General features: G+C 37.5%; 1 protein-coding gene across 2 annotated transcripts in view; it reads right to left on the bottom strand.

Annotated features, from left to right (window-relative positions):
• LOC129574239 (uncharacterized) overlaps nt 1–23,474 on the bottom strand; it is a 70,722-nt gene that overhangs the window by 12,742 nt on the left and 34,506 nt on the right. For both annotated transcript variants that reach the window (XM_055457285.1, XM_055456418.1), the window contains exons 2-3: nt 17,846–18,989; nt 5,473–5,669 (exon numbers count right to left, since the gene is read on the bottom strand). In XM_055457285.1, the coding sequence (XP_055313260.1) occupies nt 5,473–5,669; nt 17,846–17,918 (270 nt within the window). In that variant the 5' untranslated portion in view covers nt 17,919–18,989. The remainder of the gene's footprint in view (nt 1–5,472; nt 5,670–17,845; nt 18,990–23,474) is intronic.

The following is a 23,474-nucleotide window of genomic DNA, read 5'->3' on the forward strand; positions in this document are numbered from 1 at the left end:
GCTCATTCTTTCGGTGGTACGCTCTGGTTGTTTTGTTCGGCATTCGATGTTGGGTTTTTCCGAGGTGGTGAGCAAGTTTATGGCATGGGTTGCCACAAAATTACTCCAATTCCATGCGCGGTCGCCGCCGTCGATACTTACGTTTTTTCCCTCTTTCTCTCGATTTTTTATTTTATTTTCGTCCTTTTTTATAGCACAAAAAAACGAGAACAACGTGGCCGATTTACAATTTAATTATCCACATACACACCGAACAGCCGATAACAGCAATTCAATGTAATTCTTTAAAAAAAAGGTAATCAACTAAATTGTCGAAGCCAAAAATGAAGCGGTGTAAATTAAATTTCGTAAGAAACTTTTCTCGCAAATGGTCCTAATTTGTTTTGTGTGTATGCATCTACATGTAGTTGCAGAAAGTGCAGGGTGAAAAAAATGTGAACCAAAAACCATGCTGTTGCAGCTGCAACCACAAAATTTTCTCTTTTATTTGGCCGTTTGAAATACTTTACTGGTTTGCGGTATTTAGCGACTGGCCGTTTTTTTCCCGTCATTCAAGGAGATGAACAGTTTTCCAGCCATCACGTTTTTGGGAACATCTTCTTTTCTATTTTTACTTCAAATGAGCGATTTATTGTTGAAATACAAAGCAAAGCTTTCACATATTATTTTCATTCTCGCTCTCTCATGCCACTCATTCAAGTTGCTAAACGATAAATGATCTGTGGCACTGAGCTATTAATGGAATGCGATGGAAATAGAAATACGTATATCAGTCTAAACTATTTTCATGTTTCCATTCATTTCGAAAACTCTGACAGCTTGAGTTTATTTTTAATTTTTCCAATTCAATTCAATTAATAAAGTGTTCATAAGGAAATTATATTTTTCCATTTATTTGTGCTCTAATTCCTTCTGAAATGCTGTCATACTGTTATGAGCTCATAATAATAATCAGCAGTAATGCGGATTTTTCTCCTGAATAAGTTTGCATGAACATGGTACAAATCATTCACAATGTGCACGTGATTTTCAACCCACATATATATAGCAAATTCTTTCATATACGTTTTTTTTCATTCCGCCATGTGTGCTTAGTTGTGGCCTTACATCAAACTCAATCGATATGTCACAACACATTTCGGTTTATTTCGACACTTTGAATAAAATTTGCTTGCCATAGAGTAGGGACTGAGAATATACTCTATAGAAGAAGAAAAAAACGTGGAAAACGAACAGGAAGTGTCATGTGAATTTCATTTGATGTGTGACTGGTGTTCCACAATACCATAATCATTTCAATTATTCATGAATCTATGAATAATATTTTTACTGTTTCTATAGATATTTCGTCGACGTGCTAATTTTGCCGTTCCCTTGCTTCCATCTTTTGCAGATGAAACAAATCACTTTGAATCACGTTTTTCGTATTTGAATGATATATTTAGGAGAAGAGGGATGGGTTTTTATCCACTCATGTTATTCATCACAACTTTTGCACGGATATACCACCGGTGGAAATACGATGAAACGAAATATTGGCTTATGTCCGAGAGCGAGAGAAAGAGGAAAAAGCGTTAAATAAACTGAAAAACAAAAAACAAATATTAAAGCCATGTTAGTGATGGATCTTCTTCTTTCACAGTAGAGGGAATGTGTTGTCGTATTAAATTATGATTGACGACAGAGTACCGAAATTCGGTGCAATCTTGTATTTCTAGAATGAACATAATAACAAAACAAAATGATTTTCATTCTTTTCCTTCTTCAATTTCTCCTATTCGTCTTTTTTCATTCGTTCCTAATCTCATTTTTGCAGGAGAAAAAAAACAACGGAAGAAAAATTGATAGAGTGCAATATGAGATCAGTTATACCCGGGATTTATGTGTTTAATGCTTTATTTTGCACCAGAAATATTCTCCAAGGTTTCTCTTCACGAACCGACCATGTTTTGCCATTCATTTATCTCTATTTCACATTAAATCCGCACAACTCTCGTCGCCATTTCTTCTATTTTCTCGCCTATTTACTTTTTACCGTTTTTTTTCCTTTCTGTTGCTCGCCGTTACGTTCCGTTTTAAGAAATGATCCGATTTTCTTGTGTTCATTTGTTTTGTTTTGCTCGAGATGTACCATTCCGGAACGGAATAAATATGAGCCCAACGTAAATATTCTTGACATGTTTCATTTAATTTGATGTCATTCGTCGACGGCTGCCATATTTTAAGTCATATCACCAGCGGCAATCCGATGACAGTTATTCGTTAGATAGTGATACGAAAAAAAAGTAACTATTGTTTGGCAGAACTTTTCCCCTATCAAGTTTTTTTTTATTCTGTTGACGTCGGCATTGTCGTCACATGTGCAATTTTTCGGGATACTGGAAAATTTAATGTTCAAACGAATGAGATGAAAACAATTGAGTCCATTTGTGAAATGATTTGGAAGATAAGTCTCGTTTTTAGTTTCCGCCTTTCGATCCATCGGAACAACAATAACGAACTTCTTATGTAGATACACACATACAAAGTAACACCAGAGGCTCTGACAAAAAACAATAACATCCCCCCTTTGCTGGCCGTGTATAAATGAATCTATGCGACGATAAAGATAATTCTTTTACTTGATTTTTTCCCATTGCTTCGCTCTCTCTCTCTCTCTCTGTGTGTGTGTGTGTGTGTTTCGTTGAGGTTGGACGAGCAAAATTGATACATATGTGAATGTTTCAACATCGTTGGGGATTTCTTAGTTGGAAAAGAAAACCGGCGCTAAAAACAATAGCACACAAAAGAATCTGATGAATGCTTAGCAATCATATTACATAAGGAGTGAGTCACTTGAATGCCGTGCATCAGCAGCGCCCATAATATGATGATCGATGAAGAATGTACATGGTTTTGGTGTCGAACGGAGACATGATGATATGTGTGCTTGAGTATGCATGTGTGTGTGTGTGTGTCAACGAGCAATGCCAGCGAATTCAGAAAAGTACCAAACTGACAACGTGATACCCATGATTGTTAGCAACGCAACGCAACTCGAAATGAGTCGACGGGAAAACAGAAACGATAAATGATGTATCCAAACTGACTGCAAGCACGAAAATCCCATAACATATTTTATTGTCGCATTGACCGATTTCCCGAATGGTCGCGTTCCGAGAATTTCCTCGTTTTATTTCGTTTTTGGTGCACAAATGTCGTCCCGTTCTCGATCCGTCGGTGTTTTATGTGCCAGTGCTTGTGATTGTGCCGAGAGAGATGTGTGAGTGGTGGTTTTTCGGATTTAGCCTTTTGCAGCACATGGCATTTTCACTATTTCAATGGTGTTTCCGTTTCCAAATATAGTTTTTATGTTTCTTTCATTTTTTTTTTCTTCTCTTCTTTTCTGGGGCCAATCGTTAAATTGTGTTGAGCTGCTTGAGCTTTATAAAAATGATTTCAATGAGCCAAATAGCCGAGCAACAGCAGAAAATTAGACATTTTTATTGAAGATCTTGTTGACTTCAGGTAATCCAATGGCAAATACAATACAACAGGAACATTCGATAACAAAAGGAACAGAACGGAATAAATGAGCTCACAACGGAGAATAAACGTTTGCCAAGTAGCCAGCTAGTCAGCCACAGAGGCACGACTACTGTCCGTTCGGGTTGGTAGCGTTGCAAAGGGAAATAAGAATACCTGAGCGAAATTCGCTTACAAATTTTAACCATATTTACAAATGGAGTGTGCCCAATTCTAAGAACCCATGGCCGAAATCAAGAACGTCGAGTCCTTTTCTCGATTCGATGCGTCTCCTTTTTTTTACCATGCAACCCTTATTTTCAACATGAATGAGCTTTCACCGATATTTTCCCTCCAATTTTTATTATGGCAATTCCGTTTTTTTATAATGATTCTGAGAACTGTCTTTCATTTCTCTCTGACTGCCATATGATTTCGGGCCAATTTTCATTCTGTCGCCGAACAGGCGGATGCATTGCGACCAACAATAAGGTATATACATAATAATAAATAGATAGTTCGAAAAGGAATCACTCGATTGGGGGAAAATCGTTCTTCGTTCGGTAAAGATTTTGTCGGTTGTTGAGTACAAAAAGAAGAAGCAGGAGAAGAAGGAGAAGAAGGAGAAGAATGAATTATGTGCTTGGCTTTGAGAAATAAATCGTTTGTTATCGCTTAGGCCTTTTCTTGTTCATGTCAACCGCACCAATAATAAGGAATCGAGGTCAATCCAAAGTAATATTTTTAAATCAGCCAACACAATCGCAGGCCAACGCAAAATTGCTATATACACAATAGGAGACAGCAAACGGCCAGCATGGGCGCGTTTAACCGAAAAATTCGACTCGAAAGGGTCGGATGACTCGTTTTTGGCATGCGGCGAATGCAAGTGATTAAATACTCGGGCGAGAGAAAATAAATAAGAAGAGCATTCCATTTCAACTGCGTCGAAAACGATGATTTATTATTGCCATCGTTTTTCTGTGTGTATGAAATGGAATACCACCATTGATGCTGAGACGAATCGGAACAATGTAGGGATGAAACATAGGAACAATGATGGGTCTCATGCCGTATAAAACTCATCACAGCAACAACTTATCTATTTAACTTTTTGCGTCGCTCAATTTTGCCTCTCCATACCATTAAAAGAAGTTGACGCGTACAAAACGTAGTGACACCAAAGAAAAATCAACGAAATGGCAGGAAAATGAAACTAGAAAAACTTCAACGCGACTTTTTTCCCCTCTGCTGTAGCATCCATCGACTTGTAACTCTTGAATTATTACAATATGTAGCCCCTTTATCTCAAAGCATTTCTGAAGCACTGACATTAATTTCACTGAACTGAAAAGCTGTGGTGAGTAGAAAAAAAAACAACCCAAGCATTTGTTCTTTTAATCAAGTTCGTTGCTTAACTTCAACGTCAAAGCAGTCAAATGTGACAATCAAAATTAAATGTTGGTTGCAGAATCGATTTAACGCGAATTGTGACGGCACAGATGGCCAAGTGCTCTTCTGAAGGATGTAATTGATTTTCCAAGTACGTCATGCTTTCAATAGACTTTTCTCGAGACACCGAGAGCAAAATTGTAACGTCAACATTTCGAGCTTTCTTTTACACACACACACACACACACACACACACACACACACTCTCTTTCTCTCTCTCTCTCTCTCTCTCTCTCTCTCTCTCTCTCTCTCTTTCCTCTCCTTCGACTCTTTTATATTGGTTTTTGTGACTTGATTCAATATTTGGGCCAACGTTTATTTGACATTGCTTTTCCGTAATTGCGTTTGATTTTTACTCTATCGAGCACATGATGTGTTTGCAATGTTCGCTTTTTACATAGTTGAAATTCGGTTAGATTCTTAATTTGACTAAAAGTTTTCATTTCATCATGAATTAGTGTTTTTGATGCTTTTCTTTTCGTTTGGATGGGAGAGGTAGGTTAAAGGAATACTCACCGTTTTATTTCCTAAATTCTTCACTCGGCAATTTAAGTAGGCTGTTTTTCCCAAAAGTGCGGTGACATTTTTCGAGGCCGCTTTATCAAAATACGGTCCCACTTTGAATGCGTCCAAATCGAGGGCATTTTGCTTGGAACCATATGCACCGGGATTATTATCTTTTGAGCTGGATGAATCACGCTGCGATGCGGACGCTAAAGGAAGATAAAGAGTAAGAAAAAAAGGATCAAAAGTTAGTGAACACATCTATACATTTCTATAGAACAGCTTGAATGCTAGAAAATTGAAAAGGTGACTTCTGAAACAAAGATTCGGCTGGAACTCTCTCTCTCTCTCTCTCTCTCTCTCTCTCTCTCCCGGCTCCGTTTGACACCACCATTGAAATTAATTTTGTGAAAAGCTTCGTTCTGTTCAATTTCACAAATGAAATCGATTACATCTACTCGGAAGTTTGTGCTTTGGATAGCATCAAATAAGACAAAAGAAACACTAGGGATAAAGCAACGCAGAGAGCAAGAGACTAGATAAAAGATCCGCATCCGATGTCACAACTTTAATTATTGTAAAATAGCGCCTTGAAAACCAAATCATCGACACAAATCCAAATGGATTTCGCAATTTTCTTCCTTTCTTTCTTCTTTTTTGCTAATCAAAGTGCTTCGCAATTACATAGCTGTTTAATTTTTTTTTGCACACAATGGTTCAAAAAGCGAGAATGATACCGAGAAGGAAAAGAAGAAAAATAAACGGGTCTGAAAGAAGAACAATTAAATCGAGTGAACGCTGAACGAGTGAATTGTAGTTCCGTTTTGTCAGCGATCGGATTATCATCACATAATAAAGTTATTTGTCCAACAGAGACGACGCAGTCGTACACATTTCGATCCGTAGATGTCAATGGGAAATGCGATGAGTCGACAGAAAATTAAAAAAAAACAATGGTCAAATCGTTCATTTGATTTGTTTCGCACGTTACGCGAATACAGAAAGCACTGCTTTGTCTTGAAATTAATGACCAGAGCGTCTTTCATTTGTTGGGATTTCTCGTTTATTTTTCTCCTCTCTTTCTAATTCGTTCAACTCATTTTTGTCACTTGAAACATTCAACGGCAAAATGGCTAAAGAAAACTGTTAAAACCGAACCAAATGAAGTGCAAACTCTCGTTAAATAAAAATGGTTCGGACAAAAAAAGAGAGGGCAATAAAAGGCAGCGATTTCCTTTTGACATCGATGCACAACGCAAAAATAGAAGCAAGTTCGTTTGTTAGCGACATAAATTCCGTTTTTTTTTATTACAGCCGAGCGTTTGACTTGATCCGCAATTAGTAATGTTCGTTTCGAATTTAAATTTTTCCGTAATAAATCTAGCACGCGCCGAACACTCAACTTAATTAAAGTCGATGCGATTGCACGGGAATTCCCCATTTTCTCATTTGGTACTCACGAATCGTCGCCACATTTTACGGCCACATCGAATGGGATCGTGTGTGTGTGTGTGTGAATTATTTCGATGTGTGTGTTAATGCGCCAAGAAGTGCCAATAAAATTCACAACGTCGACGAGAAATACAAATCATCAGTAATGAAAGTGCACAAAATGTGTGCGAAGCGACGACCATAAGACAAAGTCGTCAGCTCAATTCGAATTATATGTGAACGCTGTTTTTTAGTTGGTAATTTTCGGTTGATGTATCGATAGATAGAACCCCAAGCCGATTTGTATTCGCTGTTAAATAAATTGAAATGAAAGCCGTGGTGGGTTTCGCACGCAGTGCGATAATCATTCGATCGTGTGGTAATGATAGTGTTCGGAATGTAATTACGTCCTCACCATTAATTGATTAATGGGAAATTAATAGAGTAATTGAGATGCATCGGCATCAAGACGTATGTAGCATTGCTTCGCATGATACGAAAAGCGGTCCTTTTTCGTGTTGATGTTAAGCGATTTACGATAAGCGGCATTGAGAAAGAGGAATCGAATGTGGGAGCAAATGGGAGAGCGAGAAGAAAAAAAAAACAAATTTGGCGCTGTTAACTGCTGGTGAATGGTGTAGGACTGTGATAAAGAATATAATTAATCGTTTATCTTTGGTGAAATGCGTACACACATATTAGTCAAGTGAACGTGAAAATCTCTTGGTTATTGGTCGTCCTTTAATTTATAGGCAGTCAATGTACTACTACGACGACACAACCATTATTCGAATGTGTCGAATTTCAAAAGCCGCCACCGACAACGACGACAATATTGGTATCGCATGCGATAAACGCGCGTTTGACTGAAACAATTTTGACATTCTAGCGGGTATTACACACTCAATTAATTTATACATCGAATTACAACGTCAAAAATTGATAAATTGGCGCACAAACAAAACGCCTTCTTACATCCAAACAAAATTTCCATCCATCGAAAGCCAAACAAAAATTACGACCTTCGCGAAACGGCGTCTAAATTACAGTTTTTCCCTCCAGCAAAAGTGGGTATTTAAAACACAAAGTGTTTATTGGCATTGCCATTTTAAACTGATGTGCATGGTCGCGCGCGCGTCAACGAGCTAAAACAATAATATTCCACGCAAAAGTTTATTTTTCCAAGTGAATGACTTTGGCTTTGATACACACAATAAATTACCATTTGTCGTTTTCCGTTTTTCGCCATTTTATTCCTTTTAATTTCATCCGTTGAATTTTTATTGACAATAACTTTTTCTCTCCGGCGCTCGTTCGCTCACTGTGTCCCTCTCCCCGGCCTTTCTATCTCTGTGTTTGAGTTTGAGTGTAGCATTTGCATCAAATTGGGCGGGTTGCAGCCAACTCATTAAAAATAGCGGGCACATTGAAATGAATTAATCCCACCCTCGCCACGCTGTGCCCAAATAATTGATTGGTAATTTTCAGTTTTTCAACTTTGCCGCATAAATTGTTGCTGACTCATGCCATATAATTTTGATAATAAGCAAATAAAAGGCCATTTTCCAATGGAAACGCTTTGAACCGAAACATACAATGTAAACAGAAAGTTAATTAGCATTGGCGACTGTGATTATTTTCTATTAATTGAATGAAATGTTTCTGGAAAATACCGAGTGACACACAAATTGTTTTGTGTGGCATTTCCATTACATTATAATCTCTGTTCGTGGGGACAGAACGAGAAACAAATGCTTTATTCCGAATGTTTCAGCTAAGACAACTTCAAATTGCAAAGTAAATACAGCTGAATGCATTGGTTTCTAGTGAATAACGCAAAATATTCCGTTGATGTTAAAGCACAATCAACATATTGAATTCACAGCAGCATAGCTATTCGTTTGGAAAATCAATTTTGTCAGAGAATTATTAAGTGAATGCAATTTGAAAAGGAAATTTCTGAAAATGATTGCATTGGAGCAACGGAAAAGAAGGATTCTTACTTATTTTAATCAATGACAAAATAAAAAATATCAGACACACAGATCACACTGTACAAACATACTTCCTTGGCATTTCAATTTCCGGTGAAAATGATTTCGTTTTTGTTTTTCCCTCATTCATTCTCTGTGTTATTGAATTCTCCGTCTCTGGGTGAGCAGTGCGCACATCACATTGCCATTGGCACCACTGGGAGTTACGCGGGACATAAGGAATGGGACGGAAGAGAGACAAAAATAAAGAAATATCAGCTCAATGATTGAACGGACGTGCATCATTTTCAATATCTTTGCAATTGGATGGTGAACTAGTTGATTCACTGTGTCTTATGTGTATTCAATGGGATGCTTCAACTCAATGTGGACGACGACGACGACGACGAATGCGTGTGTATGTGTGTACACTTCCGCTAGTGAAGAAATATATATATATATATATATATGTATATATATATTTAATCAAAATTACAATTTCCTTGTGAATGATTCATGATCATTCATCATAAATAGATGAGAAAAATGGTATGATACAAAAGCGCGCTCAAGAGTAATAAATGAAATTACATGTATATTTTTTGCTGCTGATGCTTTTGTCATGGTCCAACCTGAAAAGGTGAAAGACAAACACCATCTCGCACTGTGTACTGAGGGTATTTAGTGATGAACACACACATATCTCCACACCGAAGCTTCGTGTAAACAAAACCAACTGAAAATCCTTCGGAGTGGAATGAATTTGTGTCAAAACGACAGAGTCGCCATTTTCATTTATCAAATGAATTTTTTAACGGGGTGAGAAACAGAGAGAGAGAGAGAGAAAAAAAAATTCACAGTCAACCTGGACAGTATGGCGCCGTTGGAATTCAGACGGAGAAAAAAAACTAAAAAAAATGGATTTTATATTTTGTAGCCCGTGAGCTGTGAATAAAATTCAACCATGTAATGCGTAGGTAATTTTTCAAACTAGTGAACAGCAATGGAAAGAAATGTGCATTTAAAGTGGCTGATCAAAATTAAAATCTAACACGGAATTTATTTCGTACACAATAATACGTGTACATTGCAAATGTTAAACCCTTTTATTCAACATTATTTATCCGGACAAAATGTGAATTTTTATGAAGATAAATCGAATTCTAATGCAATAAATGGAGATGGTTCTATGTGCGAATGGTTTCAAGTGTCTGTCGATACACAAGCGAAATAAGAGAATCACTTTTGACTTTATTTTATATAGTGTATCAAAGGGATTCATGCTTTGTTTTATGGTCGTACATCTCGGTTGGTTTCGTTTCTTTTTTCTCTATTCACTCCATCTCCATTTTTCGTTACATCAAATTATGTTTCAACTCGATCTTTTTTGATAAAACAAATGGGAAAAGCATAAACTAAGAGAGAACGAGTCGCTCGTTGAAACGGTAAAATGTATCGCTAGTCACAGAAAGATTCAGTTGCCAAGTTTTTTTTTCACTTTTTTCTGTGTTGATTTCTTTTCTTCGTTGTGTATAGTTGCTGAAAGCAGTCGAGTCATTGCACCACGAAATAACGAGCGATGGAATGACACAAGAACAAAACACGTTGAATGCAAAAAGCAACAGTCACTGAAGTTGAAAGCAAAACATCGTATTCATCTTTATCAAGTGCTTTTCAAATTTTCTCCATTTTCCTTTGATTGTTATATGGGGTTATGTGTGTTTGTGCCACTTTCATAGTTGATATTTAGCTATTGCTTAAGCACACCAACTACTTTCGTTTCGACTTGGCATTCGACAAAAAGATAAAAGCGGTCGTTTCATTTCTCTCACTCACTCACTCACTCACTATCTCGCTCTTGTCTTTAATAATAATATATGAATGTGTTTCCCTAATGAAAATATATGAAATAAATGGCTTTGCGATACAACAGCAATTTGGATGAGCGCACAAAGGCCATGACGAACGAGAAGCGATGGAAAAAAAGAGAATATTTTATCAAGTTGTGAGAGCAGTGCTCTTCATCAAAATCAAAGAGCTCCAGCCATTCGTTTATTCGTTTTTCATAAACATTTTTTACTCTTGCTCTCTTTTTCCCCCTCTTCTCCCTGCATTTTGGTTGTTTGTAACGTCGCACGTTTTAACAAGTTAAGCTGCACACAATACACACACATGACATCGTCTTTATAAATTCGGATACGATGGCATGCTGTGCGAGAGATGAATGTGTAGAAAACACAATGTATGAAAATATTAGATCCAACACTGATTAAGCATTATAAATAAATGCGAGCACATTTTTCGCAACGCAAAACGACTACATATGCCCGACTGAACGAACGATGCAAAACTGTCAATTCAATTATCGATCTAGCACGCAACATCAACAAAATAATCGGAGTTGAGTGCGCTGGAATGGCTCTCTTGCTGTCGTACTCTGTTTCTTCGTGTGTGGGTATGTGTATTAGAGGGCAAAAAAAATCTCCTTTCGTTTGCACAAGTCACGGTTTCTGTTTGTGGAGCCAGCTAACGTAGCGAGCGCACTTATCAAAACATTGGATGAAAAACCAATCCATAAACTCACAGCCAATAACGACTCACGACAACATGAATTGATTGAGATATGTTCTATTGTACAAACAACGATTGTGAAAAACATGTCGAACTTTGCACGTACCGTCATACACAATGCGTATGGAATTTTATGCACAAATCCAAGTCACTGCCACAACCACTGAACTTTTGCGAACGAACAAAAGAGAGACAGCAAAAAAAAACAGTAACCAAACGGCGGAGATAGCGAGCGACAGTTTCGATCTGACTTGATCGGAGTACATAAAAATGTGTGGGATAATACGTAACAAGCTGAAATGATGCAAAGTACGGAACACAGTCAAGAGACACAAGAGACACAGTCGGGGAAAAAATAAAATGAAATGCGATGCGCGTTAAAACAAGTAGACTATTGCGAAGCACTGATGAAGCATTTTCAGAAGAAGAAAAAAAAAGTTGGTACTTTAAGCCAGGATGCTATATGCGTAGCCACCGATTTTTTTTCAATCTGTGTGATATCGATTGGAAATGGCATAAATAAGCGTAAAAATTGCAAGCTCAAATGAATGTGGCAAACGAAGACGATAACCGAGGCAAAAACCAATTGACGACAAGACAACTTTTTTTTCTCTCTCTCTCTCTCCATCTTTCTCTTCACTTTCAGGCATCATGTTGATGGAAAAATTGGAGATATCGATTCACACACGTTTGGCAATATGTATAAAAACCATTTGGATGTGCGCTGATTCTGTCGTTCTATTTCGTTCTAGCCACACGTAGACAAATGCTCAGATGCGATGTGAAAATTTCAGCCCAAGTTATTTAAACGAAGTCAATAAAGATGAATTTTGCTCCGTTTGTGTTTGTATAATTTTATGTGCGCTCTTTAGAAAACACTATTATTCCGATGTGGACATGGTCGTGTTTGCTTTGTCTCTTTGAGCTCAATTATGGTTGCGACGATGACAAAGACGTCATTGACAAACAAACGACAAGAAACACAAACACACACACACACACACTCACACACTTACACAGAGCAAGCGAAGGAGAGATGGAGCACTCACACAAAATGAAGATTCTTTGCTGGGTTCGGTTCAGTTCGGTTCGTTCCCATTATGTTCGTATATATTCTCATTATTATCGTTATTGTTGTTTGCATTTTATATGCTGTTCGTTCTCTAAATTACATTAGGTTATTTGCTTTGTTATTTATGCACTGTTCAAGAAACACACACACACACACACACACTCTTACATTGTCGCAATGTCGCACAGGAAAAATCGTCTGCAGAAAAGTAATGTTTTTAAATGAGATTGTTATTCTCAAGCAAAATGGAATGAAAACGGACGTACTTTGTACATCGGCAAAACTTATAGCGAGACGAAAAGTGATTGTGAGAGAGAGAGAAACACATTCTGAACAATTTTATGTGACAATCGAATAACGATAGTGGAACGGGCGTGTAACAATCTCGAAACGGCAAATAGCACGTATTTAGCACAATTTATTCGATGGAATTTTGCGCATGGTTTACCATGGTTTTTCCATAGAAATTCTTTGAATAGTTTTCTACGGTTCACACTAGATGTGTATACCATTCGCATTATGATATCGAACAAGCGCTGGAAACTTTGCAATAAAATTCGCATAGAGAAGAGGATTAACGAATGAGAGAGGACTGTTTATCTTATTAAAATATCAAATTATTTTAATCAGTTTTACGAAAAATAAAAAATAAAGTGCGAAGAAAATAATTGATTTTGAAGACGTGCTGACAAGCTGTGGCAAGGATGCGAATCCGTTGCAGAAAATAGAGTAAGGAAATGGTAGCTCCACTTGAAAATTGAATAAGACAATGGAGTGAGATATCGAAGTGAGGGATACCGTACGCCAATTATCCCCAGCTGACGACGATGCCAATGACGAGCTGTTACTATTCTTGATTATTTTTCAATATGCTAACACCAATAAAATAGAGTGAAATTTCAATGTGACACAACAAATTTTCAACAGTGGATTTTGAACGAAATTCTGAGCTCAAACCTCGAAAAGTTTAAAACAATCGAAAAGTTTTCAATTCTAATAAGTGAATGGAAATACCATGCGATTTAAGACGATTGAAAATTAATTCGGAGGAGAGTTTTTGCGTCGAAAACCGAAATATTCAGCACACTTTTGACGTAAAGTCGCTTTGCCGAAACGGGAGTTTATTTAGCGCAAAGATCTTCGTCAATTCCACTCTAAAATGATGGCTTCGAGCCCTTCTTTTCGATGCCACTTATACAGGGAGACGTGCACACAGACGCACACACTGAGCAAATTAAAATGTTCGGTCTCATTGAAATCATTAGGCCGTAAAATGAAATTCGTGTGCACAAATAAATTGGTATCATCGCAAACTAGATGTGACGCGTACCGCGTACATTTTAAGTGCCAGTCGCAAATAGTAAATTCAAGTAAAATTTCGTGTGCGCAAATTTCCCATGTTGTTTGCATACATGATTTTCACTCACTTGCCACATAATTTTCCAAGGCAACGCTTTTAAACAAACAGACATTTTCGCCATGTGTATTAAATATGCAGCGGACCAACATTCTCGTTCTTGTTCTTCTTCCATCATCGACTTGAAATTTGTGCGTTCGTTCGCTCGCGCTCGACATAGGCTCAGCTGCGTCACACGAAAACGCTGAAACGTATATTTAATTCATCCTGTGTGAGTGGAGCCCATAATCCCAATTTCATCGCTAGTTTGTGTGCGTTTGCATGTGAGTCTGTGTGCGGGCGTAACGAAGTAAAAAATTTATTGAAAATATACACCATAAATTTGCAACAAGTTTTCGTCGTCGTTGGCATTGCTTATGAGAACCATTGCTTAATGCTTTTTCCTTTTGATGCTTTTGCTTAATATTATAGCTGCCGCTTTAGCTACTGCTATTGTTGTTGTTGGTGGTTTCAAGTCGGTTCGTAATTTTCTTAGCATAGCTGCCAAGTGAAAAAGAGCGAATCCATGTTTTGTTTGTTGTGTGACTCTTGTTTGTCATTGTTTTCGCTGTGTGTGTGTGTTTGTGTGTGTGTGAGTGTACGATTTTCCGTATATTCTCATTGCATTTGAGCCATTAATGGGCAAAAAAGCTCAACAAACACAATCCATTGGCTCATTCCCCAATCTTTGCATGCATATTTAATGTCCGTTTCGCTTGTATATTGCGTTGGCGCTTGTTTTCATGTCAAAAAGTGAAAAATCAACATTTTTGCGTTTTGGCTCGGGCGGCCGCGGATCGCTTCCAATAAAAACATAAAAAAATACACAACAACAGCAGCGCTCACTGTGTGTATCGAAGCAAATGTAAAACGAACAGAACAGAAAAAAACAAAAGCGAATGAAAATAACATGATCGTCAACCATAATACTCAACAACTCAACTGGAAATGAAAGCAATGCTTTAAAAAAAAGCGGTTCATGTTGATTTTTAGTTAGTTGCTTTTGCTCTCTCTTGCTGTGATATTGCGATTGCATAATATTTTTGTATCGAAATGCTAAGCCTGATTACGAGGTGGTCGCATAATTCAAGTTGAAAGCATTTTATATTGTGCACGCTTGGCATGTACTCATTCGTATTCGCATTCGCATCCGAGTCCTTATGTCAAATCATTTTCAGATTTTTAATGTGTGATAATGGTTTAACTTCAGCTTGACTTTTTTTTACTGCTGGCAAACACTTTAACTAATGCCACCAACGACGCGGCTCGCATTCAAATGCTTCGCGGAAAAAAACACCCGAACATTGAATGCGACGAAAAAAAACGAATCAGATGAGATCATATTTGTCAGGGACGCATTATGGTTGAAATGAAAGAATTGCCGCTGCCACAATTTCAAAATGCACATTTAGAAAATTGGTAGTGGAAAAAAGACAACAGCACTCAAAAACTATGGGTATCTCAGTGGTTTTTAGGTCGTTGCTTTCGCAACAATGCCACAAAGTTTTAATTATCCAGTGGAAGAAGTTTCTTTTAGTTGTTGCTTTTGCTGACATGTCAATTTCGTGTGGGCTTAGAGATTCCCTCTCTCATTTGTCAATGTAAACACATGACAAAAAGCATTCAATCATTGCTCAGTTGGGCTGTCACCGTCCGTAACAACGCGGAATGTTGAATACCAAACCGAGGCGAAGAAAAAACGATCTGCCGCAGAAAAAAAGTCTTTCTATTCAACAAAACTCTTTCTCAACGGCGTCAGTACAATTAAGAAACTTCAGTCAGCCTGATGTGTACACGCTGCGCGTATTTGCACGAAATAATGAACCAACGTACTTCTTTTTTTTCTCCCATGTAGTCGTTTTTATTTTGGTTGTGGTTTACCCATTAGGGTGGACTGACTTTTTAAAGATGGTGGAAACATTTGAAACTGCCACGGTGTTAAAAAAATGTTTTTCTCTTCTTGCCTAAAAGCCTATTCCTTGTTATCATAAGAGCATTTAAATTAAATGTCACACACCGAAGTAGAAACAAAGTTCTGAAACAACAAGAATTCCACTTTTGATTACACGATTTATTTGTTCCGGGGTTCGAGTGAACTCAGATCATGGCAAAAGGATGATCCTTCCTATTGCATGTGGTCTTCATTTGGTTTTGATGCGACATTATTTCAACAGCATCCACAAATACAATTCTGAAAAAAGGAGATGAAAACAAGAAACACACAGAGAACGACAGCAATTTGGACCGCAAACAATCTGGTTGCCATTCGCAACTAAGTCGCTCTTTTGTGTGTACCGTTGACTCTTTTCTATGCCTTTTATTAATTATCCAAGCTTTTCGCGCAGTAACATTCGCTGCGTATTTTGTGTTGGCATTCCAAACGAAAAGACTTTGTCAACAATTTCTTCTTGGGGCAGTTAAAATAAGAATTTAAGCCTTTTTGGTTTTTTTTTCTCTATTTCTGCTCTCACTTTCTATAATTGCATGTTGCGGTAGGAAAAAAGGTCGTCGTCTTTGTCGTTGTTCGGTGATGTGGTTGGCGTTTTTTTTGACGCTGTCGCTGACATGTATTAACCAAGCAATGCCACAATGATTGGTTTGTTATAAAAACACACTATGCCGTCATTCATGAGATGGCAACAGCCATAATGATCGATGTAAATCTTGGTGGGAGCAACTTTAAAATGGTATTTTGAATATTTTATGCTACGATGGGAAATGAAAACCATAACCATTGCGTACAAAACAGCAACACTTCCATTGTGCATCCAAACCGAGGCTAAATTGGAGCACCATCAAATTTGCGGTGTAAATAGCATCAAGCGACAAAGCCAAATGAGAGGGAGAGAAGCGTGAAACGATAGTTGAGTCAAGGTACTTTCTTTTCTCTCTCTGGGCTTGTAAGAGAGATGCGCAATTTGGAATCTCTTAAGCAGATGTGCCAAGTTTTTGTGCTCACAAACCACTACCATTCATTGATTCTTCATCATCGTCGCAATTTACTCGTGCGCTCACAAACAAGAAGTGTGTTATGCGTGCTTTTGTCTCCTGCATAAATCTCTGTGTATCATTTTGTGTGTGTATGTGTATGTGTCATTGTCGAGTTGAGTGAGAGGGCTTCTCGCCCGAGCGCTTTTCTGTAAATGCTATTTCATGAGTTTAATTGCTAAAAACTCATTAAAAGCACGAAGCGAAGATACTTTATAATCAGATGGTGAGCGCGAACGCACGAGAATGAAAAAGAGGGAAGAGAGTGTGATTTTTGACTTTTTTAAGTGGCAGCTGGAGAATATTCAACCGTTCAAAAAGCGCTTTAAACTTCCATTCATAATACCAGCTCATTTGTTTTGTACCCATCACAAGCACATCCACGATGTGGATTCCACGTTGGCCTCTTCACAAGTTACAACAACAGCAACAACTTTCAACCGAATCCAAGTATTATGACAGTTTTATATGGAAGTAATTGTATCAAATTGAGAACAAGAACCCGATTTACACATGAACAATTCGAAGTTCAAGTACAGATGATGAAGTACAAGAATGGATTTTGGATTTCGTCGACAATTGGGAGTTGGAAAATGTACACAAATGCGCATCGCGCTCATATTGTACGTGCGAGAGAGAATTATGGCATGGGAGCCTCGCATTGACGTAATCTATTTACAATCGATCCAACTTGACAGGGATTCACCGAAAAGAAAGTTAGAAAAGGTCATGGACGATGGTTATGTTGGGAAAATCCCATCCATTTCCAGCTTCCATACAGCAGACGCTTTTAACATTTCGATATTTTCTTCTTAATCTTTGCATTGCACGTAAAACATTTTCCCTTGTTGCCGAGAAACGAAAAAAAACCGCCTTGCGTATTCGAATATGCAATTTCCGATAAGAAAAAGAAAACAACATTTATTTCTACAATAAAAACTGAGTGTTACTTACCAAAGTAATATGTTCCGCATAGAATTAAAACCGATAATGTGAACATGACGTTAGTTCGCACCGAAATGGCCATCCTAAAAACGTGTGTGTGTCTCGTAAATGTCTCTCGATTCAATGTTTAAAATCAATTGTGGTGTTCCTTCCGTGTGCTTGCTACCGATTCGATGGTTTTTGCACTAAAATCTACGCGATTAAAATGATTGGCTCTAGTCTTATGAGTTATGTTTATTGGTTTTTTGTTGTTGTTGTTGTTGTTTTTAATAAGCTAAACGATTAGATCTATCACATTCAATATGGATGTTCAAACACACACATTTACACAGTCACATGAAAAACATTTGAATAAAGCGAAAATGTTTTACATCAAATTTTATATATGGCTTTGCAATATTATACGTGTATGCTGTGTATAGTTAGTTAGCTATGTATATTATTATTTATGTAATTGGAATAATTTAGCTTGATTTGTATTAATTTACTCTGTCTCTCTCGCTGTGTGTATGTGTGTTCATTCATTAGACATTCAGAGCGTGATTTGACTTAGTCTCTTTTTGCTTGATGCCTTATTACAATTTCTAACTTTTAGATAACCTTCGGATTATGATTACGATTGCAAAAGTGTAGTATGTGTATATATAGATTGTTGAAAATGTTTTTATTTTTCTTTCTTCCTTTTTCCTCCCGAGAATTTTGTATTTGTCTTTCACGTTAAATGTAATTTATACGAAAATTTGGTCGATTGCATTGATGTCCGATGAATTAATTCGATTGGCAGCATTTAATATGCCAAAAGTTTTGGCTGTTTCAACAAATATAGCTATTGTTGATTGGGATAATGTTTCTGGTGGTTCAATTTGCATTGGAATCGATTGGCTTGTGGAAATTGTCGATTCAAATAAGAATAATAAATGAAGCATGATTTCGTTCCGGAAGTTCTTCGGTATTTTCTGTTGACGAATGATCTTGTTTGCGTTTATTATTCTGTTCAATTGAAGTTATTCGCATCCAATCGTGTGCCAGCAATTTGCCTTCTTTACTTGGATATGGAAGCCAACCAATTTTCCCGGCTATACGTGTATCATCGACTTGTTTACGGCTCCGATTCAGCTGTACAGCTGAGCAATTTGCTCACGGGCAAAGTGACCTGAAACAAAAATAAATCCAATGTAAGTAATTGTAAAACTTTTCGCATGTTTTTTTAGCAGCACTGTGCTGCCAGCACATCATTTTGATTTCTACTCGATAAATACTTTGTTGTTTATTTTTGTAAAAAGAAAAACAAGATTCTGTGTTTCATCGGGTGTATAAACAAAAGTCAAATTGATGATAATAATCATGCATTGGCAAACATTGTTTTTCGGAAGAGCGCAATAAACCTCGCACATTTCATTCGCATTGTCTCATAGTAAGATCGAAAATCACAAAGGATTCCCACACACAGATACACATACAGCAAATGCACCTAATGTATGTCGAATTCATATTTCCCAACAGATTTGATTGGCAGATTAACAAGAGAGTTCAATTGAAATGGAAACAAATATCGATCGCTTCGGCACATGGAGAAAACAAGCTCAACACTTTCAATTATTAATCACATGTTTGTATTGGGGAATTTTCATTTCGAAAAGTGAAATTTGTTGGATAACATATGGCTTAAATGGATTAATATTTGGTTATGTTGCATAAACACACATTTTTCTTCTCTCTCTATAATTCAATATACTCAGTCAGGTGGGGAAGGTCAAATTAATTTGGAATGGATGCCACGATTCGTGTTTTGTTATGAAAGATTTAATGCGTTTACTGTACAACTCAATGGGAATTACGGCAAATCTAATCTGAGTGACACTTGTGAGATCGATTATTTGAAATAAGTCGATTCTGTAATTTACGGCTGGACTATTCGAAGTCGACGAGTCACAGATAGCTATCTATCAAGATAACATATTATACACAAAGGAGACACGATACATAGGCCGTGAATACATAGAAATGGCACTCGACCTCACGAGCATCCATTGTTTTCGTTGGTGCAAAAGAATGTGGACCGAACGGTGAACAAGGACATAATGAATTGCGAATCAATATAAAATAATAATCATCTTGATCACCCGGTGTAGGTTCCACATGGAAGCATTTGAAATAATGAAGAACAATGCGGCCAATACATGTACAATGATTTCAATTGTTACGCTTCTGCTCGGCATTTTTTTCTCCTGTTCTTCTATCAACAATTGCAGACGATTATGTACAAAATTCACGTAGCCCAAACAAGCGAATGTGTTGGCAACCGGCACTTGAAATCATTCAAGGAAAAATTGTGCCATTCATTTTGCTTTGTACTGTTATATAATCTAAATTGAACGCAGATGAATATAAAGTACGAGTGGAAAAAAAAAGGACGGGACCGGTATTATTGTCAAGTCGAATGGTCTTATTAGAGTGCAGATCGACCCGGGTCATACAATGGAGCAAAATAGACAGCGAACAAATCAAATTTAATTAGAAACAAACTGTTCGAGGATTACATGCAGTTTATTTTCTTAATGGTTTTTGCTTATTTCATTATCGGTGTCGAGCTGAATGACAAATAAAATGATAACCGAAGCGCCGGAGACAGACAGAGAGCAACCAAACCCAAACAATCTACGTTTCGAGATAACTAGTGTGCATGAGCAAAGCACACGAGCACGCAAAATAAAGAACGAAACAGCGTGAAAGTGCAGAAAAAAAGAACATCGAGGGAAAAAACAGCAGCAACAACAGCAACATGAGGAAAAGATAGTGCAAGCAAAAAGTGAGTAGCACGCTTCAGTGAATCAATAGAAAAACATTTTATACGTATATATTCACAAGTGGTCATGTACAACGCTCATTATATCTGTCGCTTAATATTACATTATGGCCTTATTACACACATTCTATTATCTAAACGGTCTGATGGAGGTAGTAGCATAAGATGCGGAATACCAACCATTCTTTTTTTATTTCCATGCTCTCTCTCTCTCTCTCTCTATCGCTCGCTCGCTCGCTCTGGAATTACACGCACGGCATTCATTATTATACAACCAACACACAAAATCCAAAATGAAGCACACTATATTGTCATTATTGTCACCTAAGTTGGGGGGTCGATGGTTACGGAACATATTTAGTCCTAATAAGCTCCAAAATGAATGAATTTACATTGAAACGAGAAAACGTTGTCGAGCAGTCGCAAAATAGAGACAAAATACAATGGCATTGATGACAACAGCAACGGAGACGACAAAGACAACGCCGGAAAAAGGGCGAACAAAAAAGAAATTCAAATTGATGCAAAGTCAAGCAGAACGACAGAATCATCGTCTAAATGTGAGGATGTTTGTTGCTTCATCGCATCGTCACTTTTTGCCGTGCCACATTTTCGCCTTGTGTACATACATTTTCGCTACAATTTCCATCGAGCATTCTTTTCCGCCAAAGTGAGAAAGAGCGAATATTGTTTCGCATTGTGGCAATAACAGTAGCAGTAGCATAGCGTTTAATGTGCTCTACACAAACGTTCATTATAATTACGAAATATGGTCGTAATTTGAAAACGTAAGCGGAAAATACCGACATCATTTAGCTACGGATGGTGAATGATACAATTTGCAAAGCTCGGGCAAATGGATTCAGTGTGAAAATTCAACGAGTGAAAAAGAAAATAAAAATTTACACGGAGAGAGAAAGAATCGCACAGACAAAGTCATTTAAAACAGATTTTATACTTTAAGTAAAATTGGGAAAAAAAAATGTAGCAACTCCGGCCACAACATTGAGTGGCTGACAACATTTTGCAAATATTTTTATTTTGGCCGCAAAACAACGGACTTGCAAAAATGAAAGAGAATTCGTGCGTCGCCATTGAATCCCATGTTGAGCCATTTTTTTCCCTATTCGATTGTGTTTTTTTTGTTGGTGTGCGTTTTGCATGACTTTCTGTATAATTACTAGCCGCTAGTTGCATGTTTGCTAAAAGACAAAAGAAACAACTCGACGCGGGCAACATGGAACAGAAATAAAAAGAACCGAACGCTAAAAGCCATTATAATAATATAATGGTATAAAAATCTGATCAGAATGTTGTTTCGGCTGTTTTATTTGTCGATGTTGTTCTGTTGTGCTGGTTCATCAAGGACACGGTTTCATTGTGGCATTGTGTGTGTGTATTTGTATGTTAGCCACAAAAAGACATGCAGGTACGTATTGTGTGTATTTTTAATTGGTCTCTTTTGTTTGTTTTCACGTCTTCCGGTGCTGGTGACTGCTTTTTTTTCTTCTTCTCTCTACTTTTGCTCGTGCTGTAAAAACTTTTTATGCGGATATTTTGCCAAACGCCATAATAAGCCATATAGTCGATGTGATCATTGTTTTTCGGTGGAAACATGTCAAAGTTGTACGAGTTAGAAGTACAGACGAAAGATAGCATATGCTTTGAGTCAAGGATTAAAATTTCGTTGGGCAGAGAGACCAGGGTGCGTCAAACCGTCTAAAAAATCAAAGAGATTAAACCATGATGCTATGTGGTACTCTCAAAGTATACGGGGAAAGATTCTAATTACCTGCGGCAATACATGCAGTGCTTTAATGTAACAAAAATTATTATCTGCTAAGTGAGTTTCAGAACAAATAATAAACTTCTTGTACTTTTCAAATGTTGCAACGGACGATGGTAACAGCGACCGAAGAGCACACGCATACGAAAAATTCTGACTCGCAATTGAGGAACAGGCGGTGAAAAGAGAGCGAGAGAGAGAAAAGACACACCGCACAATGTGTTTAAACTCAAATTATTAAAAATGACCGAATGATTTGAAACCAAATAAACCGTGTCGAACCCAAACCGAAAACTTGTTAGTCGTTAGAGAATTACATGAACGATGGTCCGCTGAACATGAGCACACGTTGCTTACGTGTCGGCACGAGGGGAGGAACAACGATGATGACGACGACAGCAAAAAACGGATACACAAGCGTATGATAAATGATTGGATTCGCTAGCAAACCACAACGAACGAACATATAACGACAACACATCGACGGAAAATCATCTAATTTTTTTCTCTCCCTCTTTCCCTAATGGCTACCGTTCGTTTGGTAGATTACGCCAATTTTCCGCACTGATTTAATAGATTTAAAATTTAAATTAGAATTTTAGCATATTTGCTGCGATGCGGTCCCGTATTTTCAACGAAAACAAACAATCGGCTCTTTTAATTTGATTTTTCCGGGGCTTTTTGCGCACCATTCCCACCGGTTTGGTCGTGCACCACATCGACAGACGCACGAACAAATTTATAGCGTAATTGCAGAAATATGTGCCGAAAATGTAAAAACAAACGGCTCATCAGCAGTAGCATCGAATTAGTCGCATATTTAGCTCATCCCGGACTGGACAAAGCATCCATTTCTCTCATCCAATACCTTTTCAATGCTAAATTATTGTATCTTGTTGCGTAGATAATGTGTTACAGCTTCGAAATCGAATGCAATAAATATGCTAAAGCAACGTAATATCATCCATTTTGGACGGGGAGGTTCGAACAATATTGTTGGGTTCCGGTTGCGACAAAAACCAATTTGGACAACTTTACAGTTTTCC

Source organism: Sitodiplosis mosellana, unplaced genomic scaffold, assembly GCF_009176505.1.
Source record: "Sitodiplosis mosellana isolate CC-2019 unplaced genomic scaffold, AAFC_SMos_1.0 Smas_scaffold_1, whole genome shotgun sequence".
NCBI lineage: Eukaryota > Metazoa > Arthropoda > Insecta > Diptera > Cecidomyiidae > Sitodiplosis > Sitodiplosis mosellana.